The sequence below is a fragment of the Eurytemora carolleeae genome, unplaced genomic scaffold (genome assembly GCF_000591075.1).
Source record: "Eurytemora carolleeae unplaced genomic scaffold, Eaff_2.0 scaffold359, whole genome shotgun sequence".
Lineage (NCBI taxonomy): Eukaryota > Metazoa > Arthropoda > Copepoda > Calanoida > Temoridae > Eurytemora > Eurytemora carolleeae.
Window position 1 is genome coordinate 65,724 of NW_019396374.1, and position 10,988 is coordinate 76,711.

Genomic DNA, 10,988 nt, shown 5'->3' on the forward strand with positions numbered 1-10,988 from the left:
GGGCCCCCCCCCCCCCTACATCAAATGTGCCAACTCCACCATCCCCTTTAGTCAATTCTTGGTGATTTTGAATGTCTGTTGCAGTATTTTTTATTGCAAATGTTGGCAGATGTTGACTTTCGGTTGTAAATTATTTGCAGCGCTACTGTTCAAATGTTAGCGGTGATATTGTCACCTTTCTATTAGCAAGCTGCAAACGGTATTTTTATAGAGATGGGCGCGTTTGGTTTTCTTTTAATTTGTTTGTTCATCGTTTGTGTGACCCATTTCGTTCGGTTATTTTTAATTTGTTTGTTCATCGTTTGTCTGACCCATTTCGTTCGGGTTTTTTTAATTTGTTTGTTCATCGTTTGTCTGACCCATTTCATTCGGTTATTTTTAAGTCGTTTTAAAAAAATATTTTTAGTATTTTTGAATAATCCAATTTGTCCGGTCGCTGCTCTTTTTTTTGAAATATTTCGTTCGTGAACGAAAACAATACCCATTATTATGTAACACTGTTCTTGGTTATTAAAGAAAATCTAGAAATGAATCTGTTCCTAATGTCCGTTTCACTATGACGTTACTGCAATTTTTAGACATGCTTTCTTTTAAATCACCAGGAATATTGAAAATTTTATTGAGGACTTTTTAGGGAAGTGGTCCGGAGGACGATGAGCCTCAGGACGAGGACGAAGTGGAGATGAGACCGTCCTCTAGCACTAGTGAGGACAGTTTTACAGAAGACGTCCCTAGAGGACACAAGAGAAAATCCGGAGATTTGGATTATGATCAGGTGATGGTTTTTAAAATGATTTTAAATGTTTTAAATTTTAACAATACTATGGAGCAAACACTTATTTAGTCTTTTTTCAAAGTGTTTCATGGGTCATCTTGTTTGGGTACATTTGGGCACTTTGGCTAGTCATGGACCAGATGGGGGCCCGATGGTTCTTTGTCCTTTTCTTGTCTCGACTTTTGTATTTTGTAACTTTTTTTCCTTTCTTTTCAACAATGTTTTAATGAGATAGGGTATACTGTATATTTTTAAGAATTACATGATTTTTGAAGATCGGGGGGGGGAGGGATTAAGAATTGGACATCACAAGGCATGGTTTTTTATCTTTTTTCATACCTTTTATCCAAACATTTTAAAATTTTCAACAATTCAGCGAATAATACTATTTCAAAAATTTGATCACATACCTATCTTTTTGGTAAAATTAAGTTGTAAAAAAAAGGTAGGATTGATCTTGCAAGAAAATACTTCGCGAGTTTTTCCTTAGACATTCTCAATTGACATATCCTTTAGATTTAGCAAAAATATTAAGAGATGAAAGAAGTTTCGACATAAGTAAAATGTAATTACTGAATAACAGGATGAGGACAGCAACTGCGAAGCACCCTTGATGAAGTTTCAGCGGGGGGAGAAGGTTCCCAGCGATTTCGAGGTACTAGTGCTATTTTTACTTTTTTTGGAAGTTAGAAATGATAATTTATAAATTAATGTACCGAAGAAAATTAGTACAAATATCAGTATGATTAATTTCTCTGTATTATTTTTACCTCAATGTATACGATGGATACGATTTCTAAGATCAATACCACCTTTTAAATAGTTTAACCTAGAGCTTTGGAGACATCGAAAGGATTCATAAAATTTTCTTAACCTATTGATAATGGAATGCTGCAGATATTTATTTTATTAATTTGATAATTATATGGAACTTTTTATAACTGTTCCCCCATATCATGTTGGATTATCTCCAAGCTTTACGCCAAAATACGCGCATAATACTAAATGAGCCTTAAACATTTTTTAGGTGATTAACTGATTAGCCCAGCTTTAATCTCAATTTAGAGCTATAAACGATCTTGTATGGTGTGGGACACCCTGTATAGAAGTGTAAAATTCATTGAAAAATGAACAATTGTCAAAACGACATTTTATAAATTCGTTCGATGTCTCCGAAGTTATGGGTTCAAATCTTGAATAACTGATTCTTAGTTAATGATTCATGAAGATTTGAATTTGAACCGACTGTATCCCGTGCAGGTGGTTTAGCAATCTTTCCACTTCTTTTACTTCTGCAGATATTTTAGAACTCGCCTTTTATTTTTTTCCAGTTTGACGATTTAAAAATCCTTATAAAACATTCCGTACATATTTGAAAACTGATTGAGATTAATTGAGAGAGGCGTTATTTTAAGCGACCCTAGAATTTTAAAGTGATTCATAATGGTACCCTTGTAAATTCTCTGTTTACGCGTATTTTCTTACTTTTTATCAGATAAAGGTTTTAGGGGTACTATTGTAAATCGGGCGTTTTTCTTAAAATAGAGGGTCATTTGAAATTACAACGACAGTATCTTTTAGGTTGAGGAGCAGAGTGATGATGATGATGAAGATATCGGAGGTCAGGAGGATTGGAGCCTTATGGGAGCCGATCTAGAGAGGGAGCTGGACAAATAAGAAGCGCCGATACGATAAATAGCTTTAGCTTTGCGTGAAAAGCTTCATCTTAAACCGTCCACCGATAAAACTTGTATTTGTAGGCGTAAATTCTCCAGATTTTAACTAATACCTTACTTAGAAGAACTAACTAACTTCATTTTGGTTAAAGGGGACATTTTTAAGCATTTTTTAAAGGGGTTTAAGTGTTTTTTTATTTGTAGCTTTTTCCTGAAACCAGTGTTTGTTGTTTAATCGAAAACGGGTGATATATACTAAAATATATCTTATGAATTCCTTCCTTCACTTTTTCTTTCATGCATTTTTGGAAACGGTTTCCAAAGTCTTTCTTCGGATATTAATTTGGATTTAAAAAAGACAATTGATATTATACTTATTATGAATAATTCCCCCGAATCTTATTGATGTTGAATATTGATTTGCTTCATTTGACGTCCAAACGATCCCTCCGACGATCCCTCCAAACGATCCCTCCAAACGATCCCTCCGACGGAAATTTAAAAAGCTTGATTTTATGAAACGAACTCGGAAATATAATCGATGCTACAATAACATTGATTCAAATTGTATTCATTGACAACGATTTATCTGAAATAGTTTATTGGTTTAAATGTATGCCTTATTTACAATTGATCTAGATTTGTGTACACTTCTGAGAATTATCTTTATATGATCAAGATTTCTGTACAATTATCTTCATATGATCAAGATTTCTGTACAATTATCTTCATATGATCAAGATTTCTGTACAATTCTCTTCATATGATCAAGATTTCTGTACAATTCTCTTCATATGATCAAGATTTCTGTACAATTCTCTTCATATGATCAAGATTTCTGTACAATTCTCTTCATATTATCAAGATTTCTGTACAATTCTCGTCAATTATTAAGAAATCTTTACAATTCTCTCTGTATAATCACGAGTTCTGTATTATTCTCTTCATATGATCTAGAGTTCTGTACAATTCTCTTCATATGATCAAGATTTCTGTATAATTCTCTTCATATGATCAAGAGTTGTAAAATTCTCTTCATATGATTAAGAGTTCTGTACAATTCTCTCCGTATAATAACGAGTTCTGTATAATTCTCTTCATATGATCTAGAATTCTGTACAATTATCTTCATATGATCAAGAGTTTCGTACAATTCTCATCATATGATTAAGAGTTCTGTACAATTCTCTTAATATGATCAAGAGTTTTGTACAACTCTCTTCATATGTTTAAGAATTCTCTATAAATCTCTTCATTAGATCAAGAATTGCATTTATTTTCACCTTTTGATCATGAATTCTGTAGATTATTCTTGTAAACATACAAGTAATCATGAAATGAATGATGTACTGTTTCCATGTGAATACTTTAATTATGTACAATTCTTTTACATGACAACCTTTAAATGTATATAATACATCTTTGTTCATTAACTAGATGATATTTCGCTGTCACTATTGAATGTCAAGTAATTTGTACGACCCTTGCTCAGAAATTATCAAGATTAATACTTTGCTCTCTACTTTGATATAAGATTGATCATTAATCAAAATTAAATTAAAATTAAAACTTAAAGGAACTGAAGATGTAAGTATAATTGACCATTCTTCTATAGAGTGGCATCTTTGTTTTACAATAGTACCCTTTTAACTTTTTTCATATCATGGGAGGTTGATATATTCTTACTTTTCTACCTGAAAACCTATATTCAAAATTATCAAATTTTCAAAGTGGCTTCTGGCTAGCCAAGATGGAATGCTAATTATCTTCCTTTTGTTACTCAAATAAAGGATAAAAAGGGTACCATTCTGAATATGACATGTCAGTCTAAAAACTTCGTCTTCAGACAACTCAATAAATTAGTTATGCCGATCGTTTTCTATCTATTTCCGGTCTGAGTTACAGTTTATATCGATGTATGATTTCTCCATGTTAAAAAAGACTACAGTTCAAAACGGACACAACCATGTACCTTGCTTTTTTAATATAATTTCGCAATTCTGATAAATTTATTTTATATTATGAGAGAGATTTTTTTAGAAGATTATGGGCAGGGAATAAGAATAAAGGGAAGGAAAATGGCGCTGGTCTGACATGAGAAAGCCAGTCGCATTGCTTTGCAGACAAGTTCGGTAAACCTTACACACACTCTTTTGGTACAGACACACAACATGACTACAGTCAAGGAAATTGCAGAACAATGTCGTCAATTATAATTAAGCTTGAATAACGACTAGTTTATTGTAAACTTTAACCAAATTATATTCTTTACATGAAAATATGGCTTATTGTGACTTAAATATATAAATAATATACTACATGTATATGAAACTTATTTTTAAGTAAACAATTAACAATAAACAAATGTACTCTTCTAGACTGTACAAATACCGAGATTCGTATGTACTGTATATACCTACAGTACACTACACACCTTCGGTTCGGTAAACTTCACAAACACTCTTTTGGTACAGACACACACACACATGACGTTTCCGCCCCCTGATTATGGGTTTCCAAATTCTTCAGAAATGTTTTTCATCACATTTTTATGAACATTTTTCATGACCTTTTTTTGAACATTAAGAATGTGGCCAATAGAAGACAAAGTTAATATAAAAGCGAGGTGTGTCCTACATCCGTAAATCAAATTTAAAAATGCATTTCAGTATTTTTACCCATATAAATATTCGCAAAATTTCTATAACATACCGTGTATTCAAGAAAAACTGATTTGCATATTTCCTTTTAAATACCTAACAAAAATGAATGAAAATTAACGAATACGTACAGTGAACAAATCGAACAATGAACTTAAAATTTGTGTTAAACTGTGTTATAGTTTCTTATCTCATCAGTTTTTAACCTAATCTTTTTAATCAAATTCAATTTTGTAACAAAATGAAAAGGCAATATTTTGTTAAATTATTATCATACTTGACAAATTTTAAATCATTATCTACTTTACAAATTTTAAATTATCTACTCGAGAAATTTTAATTATTATCTACCTGACAAATTTTAAATTATTATCTACTTGACAAATTTTAAATCATTATCTACTTGACAAATTTTGAATTATTATCTACTTGACAAATTTTAAATCATTATCTACTTGACAAATTTTAAATTATTATCTACTTGACAAATTTTAAATCATTATCTACTTGACAAATTTTAAAATCTGCTTCATCTCACAAAGTGATTCAAAGATTGCCAGTTCTCGCGCAAAAATTATTTGAAAAATGGCTAATTACTTCTAAAAAATAAAGCTAAAAACAAATTTTAAATAGTTCAAAATGAGAGTTAAAATGAAAAATAAAAGGTCAAACCGTTGCGACACTTTAAAGTCGACTAAGTCCTGAAAATTGATTTAACTTTATATAGCAGTCTGAATCTTGATCCTAGGCTCTCGAGATAATTTATAAAGATAGTAAGATCCTCTTTAGTCCTTTAATAATGTTTCTGGGAACATTCTTAATAAAGATATACTTATATCATATTGTTGTTTCAAGTGTAATTATTATGGTTGGGTTGATTTCACAGAAGATACAAGACAATAAGACATATTATATTCTTACAAACAGGTTTCAGAATTATCTCTTTTACATTAATATCCTCCAGAGCCCGAAATTTAAAAGAGTATCGTTGAACGAAACTCCAGAGTTTCGTTTTTGGGATCTTAACATTTGTGTAGATTTTGATTAAAAAGGTTTTAAAAAAATGGAAAATATGAAAAAACTAAATAAAGTAATATTTCATAACACAAATATTGATATCCACAAAACTGCATAACCCCATTCACGAAACCTGGGTTCTAAAACTGGTTTTCATGACGATACCCTGTCTTAAGTTTTGGGCTCAGGGCGTTTCGTGTCTGCACTTTTCAGCCTTTAGCATCTCTCAATTTAATTTTCAGCGTCGGAACAATAGAAGTGCATAACAATTTAACCAATGTATTGTTTATACGTCACCTCATAGACAGAAATATTCAAGTCTTTAGTTTTAGAGTTTATTTCTTGATCATCTACTAGCTGTGAAGCTGAAAATATAAACTATTCATAAAATGTGATGAATGGTAAAATGTTGTGACCAGTGTCCGAATTTAATAAATTTGAGCCGTGTCTTAAATCCGCTAAAAACCGGTTTCAATTGAGCGCCGGCTTAGATCTTTAAACATTAAAGACAATCTGAAGTGAAACCAACCATATTTAAGCCACAACTCAAATTTAAGTAGCGGCTTAGATTCTTTAAATTCGGCCTCTGATAAAGTTAATTGACAGAATACATTAAAATCCAATATTTTAAAATGTGATCTCTGGTGAAATGTTACGACCAGATAAAAGGGTTTGAAGAGTTATATGAGAACTTTTTTCAAGCTTAAAACATCTGTTTCAAAAGGCAAATGAGAATATTTTACGAAATACAATGGTGTCCCAAGCTTTCTAATATAAATTTTTCATTTGATCCAAATGTCTTCTGTTGGGTTTTATCAGGTTTTAAGTTTTCTGTGTAACGGTATAATTTCTCCTGCTAATTTAAAGAACTATAAGGAACCAGTTTTCATTGATGTAGATTAGGTTTATTAGATAATAACCTTTTAAGATGTCCTGTGAACACTGCGGACTTACTTCTTCCTTGATTCCGTAGGATGAATGCACATAGATCAGGATACTCCTGGATTAGCTTAAAGTCAGGTTTAGAACGATCTTATTCTTTATAGAATAATTATTGAAATAAAGAATAATAGTCACTTTCTGGAATTGATCTAGAAACGATCCCTCATGAGCTACAGAAGTATGTAGTACAGAAACAAAACGTACAGTCGTCCTCAGGAATTATTGTTAATATAATGTTTGACTCAAGTTAGATTTAAACAATACCTGGGAGGTTTTTCAGACTAGCTGTGTGCTGTAGATCACCGTGAGATCTTTGTTAAGACTGACTGGGAGTGGGTGGGTGAATATATGATGTAGGATAAAGTTATACATCAAACTGTAGATAGAAAGCTCTGGTAAGGATATCGCGTATCAGCCCTGTTCCGCATCTAAAGATCAATCAGTTGAAATCACGTTTCCACATCGACTATATTCTCCAAATAGGAATACGTTTTTAATAAGTTCTGTTTATTAACATGCTTATGTTTGTGTGAAAACCCTAGCCTATTTTGGAATCTCAAGAACTCCAGGTTAAATTGATCACTCTTGATGATCAACTGGATCAACCAACTGCAATACAATTAATGAATCTAATGCTTTATATGATCTCCTAACACAGTTTTGATAACTATTTTGTTCCTTATATGCCATTTGAATTAACAGATCACTTCTTGAGATAGGATATGGGGGTAAGTTTTTACAGATCTTGACCTCCCATGATCATTGACGATCATTACTTACCATGAAAGCTTGTGATTAAGTATTACATGTTTAATGCCAATATTATTTTCCTTTAAAATACTTGAATAAATTCTGGTTTACATTATATCTTAGTTCTTTAATTCTAGAATAAGATTACTCCAGTCTGAGAAATGGAGCCTAAAGCTTTCCCCAACACTCATGATTTGATTAGATGGATGTTCTCTTTAATTCTAGAATAAGATTACTCCAGTCTGAGAAATGGAGCCTAAAGCTTTCCCCAACACTTATGATTTGATTTGATGGATGTTCTCATCAACACTAGAGTGAAACTATATAGCACTTTTTGTGTAAATGAAATCACATATGTGAGTCAGAAAATTTTTTTTGTCAAAATAAATCAATATATATGGGCCTAAAATATCAATCTTGAAACGTCTGAGTTCAGAAACACTATATTCGAAAAATGTAAAAAATTTTTTTTTGATATATCGAAAAGTGGTTCAATCAACACTAAAGTTGGGCGCCTTCAGCTTTTTTTCAGTTGTTCGTCCTGTTCGTTCGTTCGTACAGTAAAATCGTTCGTTACATTGAAAAAAAGTTCGATTGAAAAATTCTCTATTATAGAATGAATACTTCCGAGATTGTTCACTTTCAGTACCGTAGATACTTCCAGATTGTCTACTTCTATGTTATAGAATGATATTCCAGATTGCTCAATTCTGTATATTGGACTAGATAACATCAGATTGCTTTCTTCTACATAAAAGAACTAGCTGAAAGACCTGCCGTTGCCCGTGGAAATTCTTTTTTTAAATCGATTTTTTTTAGCCTATAACACTCCCCGGCAACCCATGAGTATCCACAAAAAAATTTCAGCCCAATCGGTCCAGCCGTTTGGCTGGCTATACGCAACATATATATATATATATATGTATAATGTCTTGTTCTATGATATAGATATAGATAGATACTTCCAAATTTATCTCTTCTGTATAATAGATGGTTTCAGATTGCTCTTTTCTGTATAAAAGATACTTCCAGATTGCTAACTTCTGTACAATAAATAATTCCAGATTTCTCTCTTCTAATCAAAAGATAACTTCCAGATTGGTACTTTGAGATTGTTCTCTTCTATATAAGAGAATTATAGATACTTCCAAATTGCTCTCTTTTATGTTAGAGAATAGATGCTTTCAGATGGCTTTCTTCTATGTAAGAGAATAGATGCTTTCAGATTGCATTCTTCAAAATAACAGAATAGATACTTTCAGATTGCATTCTTCTACATAAGAGAATAGATACTTTCAGATTGCTTTCTTCTATCTTAGAGAATAGATACTTTCAGATTGCTCTCTTCTATTATAAGAGAATAGATACTTCCAGTGGCCGAATTTAAAGAATTTGAGCGGCGGTTTAAATTTAAGCCGCGGCTTAAATATGGTTGGTTCCACTTAAAATTGTATCAAATGTTTCAAGATTTAAGCCGGCGCTTAATTTAAACCGGGTTTTGGCGGATTTAAACCGCAGCTCAAATTCTTTAAATTCCATCTCAGATTGAATTCTTCTATACAAGAGATCAGAATAGATACTTTCAGATTGAGATACTCTTAGATTGCTCTTTTAAGTAAAATATATCCTTGAGTAACCATAAACAAAGAGAGATATATCAAACCTTCTCTCAAATCCTCGCTACCCCGTTTAATCTTCTCCGTTCAGTCTGGTTTTACCAGAGTTGGGGGCAGGATGGAACTGCCCCTAACAGGTTGGGTAAAAACGTTGTGTGTAGTGGTCTATATTTGTCTGGTCATCATAGTCCCAGAAACTCCAAACATGTACACCTTCTTTATAGACTGCATGGGATTCACAATAACCATGTTGGCTGCATCACTTCTCCTCTCCTTTCTGAATACAAGGCCCCCAGCTCATAAAAACATACTTAACAGAATTCTAGCAGTGTTCACTGTGTTCTCAATGTTAGCCGTATTCAGGAGCTTATTGATCTCAACCCTGGCTTGTTTCTGGAACTCAGAGCTAAGGTTACTGGTAAACAAATTTCCTACCCTTACTGCTGGTCTTCTGTCACCAAGATTCTTCAGTATCCTGGAACTGGTAGCCTTGTGTAGTCTTTCAGCCGGAAGGCTGCTGCTGTTAACCCATCCAGCGACTTTCCACAACATTCACCCAACCTCTCTTGGAGCATTTGTTACTGGTTCCTCAGCAGTTGGTGTCAGCACAATGGATTTTATTTACGGAATAGTCATGTGCAGCGAAAACTCAAACACCCTTACACTGTTTCATTTTAAACTTGAAACTGGGATTGTCTCATATGCCAACGGAAATCTAAGCCTGAAGGGTCAATTTAACAGAAATTCTAGCCTAGAGTATCAATTCAGCAGAAATTTAGGCCTGGAGGATCAATTCAGCAGAAATTCTAGCCTAGAGGATCAATTCAGCAGAAATTCTAGCCAAGAGGATAAATTTGGCAGAAATTCAAACCAGAATTATCAATTCCCAAGAAATTCGAGCCTAGATTATGATTTGAGACACATTGATGAATCCTTGGATAAAACATGTTCAATGCCCCCTACATCAACAATATTGCTGGCAATTATGATACTACTTGAAATTGTCAAGGTAGTTTTCGTATTGGTGAAGGAGTATATTAAGATGAAGAAGACTAATCAAGTAGAACCTGTCTTATCCCAAATCATTATTCACCCACCACAAGCTCCTAACCAACAACTTGGAAGATCTAGAACACTTCATAGATCAGAATCCATCCCGGAGAAACATGGACCGGTGGTAACAAAGGATCAAAGAAGTAATTCCATGCCCATACTGAAAGGCCCAATTGTAGAGGTTACCAGTGTGAACATGGATGTATCTGAACCAGAACCAGAACAGATTCCAGGACCAAATAAACATTTAGAACTTGCGAAAGATGTAGCTAAAAAAATGTGCTTGAGAACTAGCACAATCATTACACTCTTTGTAATCATAGTTCTAAGTTTCCTCACCATTTTTGCTATAAAAAATGGATATCAGAACCTGAATAATGCTGCCCCAAAAATTACTCTGACTAGAATAAGTTCATATATTTTGATCGTGGTAATGGTGTCGTTTGATAAAGATATTTTGGAATATTTATATAATATACTCAAATCTATCATTTAGAGA

The 10,988-nt window shown here is 32.8% G+C and overlaps 1 protein-coding gene across 1 annotated transcript in view; it reads left to right on the forward strand.

Moving 5' to 3' along the window:
* Window positions 1-3,001, forward strand: part of LOC111701986 (RNA polymerase II subunit A C-terminal domain phosphatase-like) — a 24,041-nt gene extending 21,040 nt beyond the window's left edge. The window contains 3 exon segments of the mRNA XM_023473495.1: window positions 635-775; window positions 1,359-1,430; window positions 2,357-3,001. Coding sequence (XP_023329263.1) covers window positions 635-775; window positions 1,359-1,430; window positions 2,357-2,452 — 309 coding nt within the window. The 3' untranslated portion in view covers window positions 2,453-3,001.
* Window positions 3,002-10,988: the final 7,987 nt, after the last annotated feature.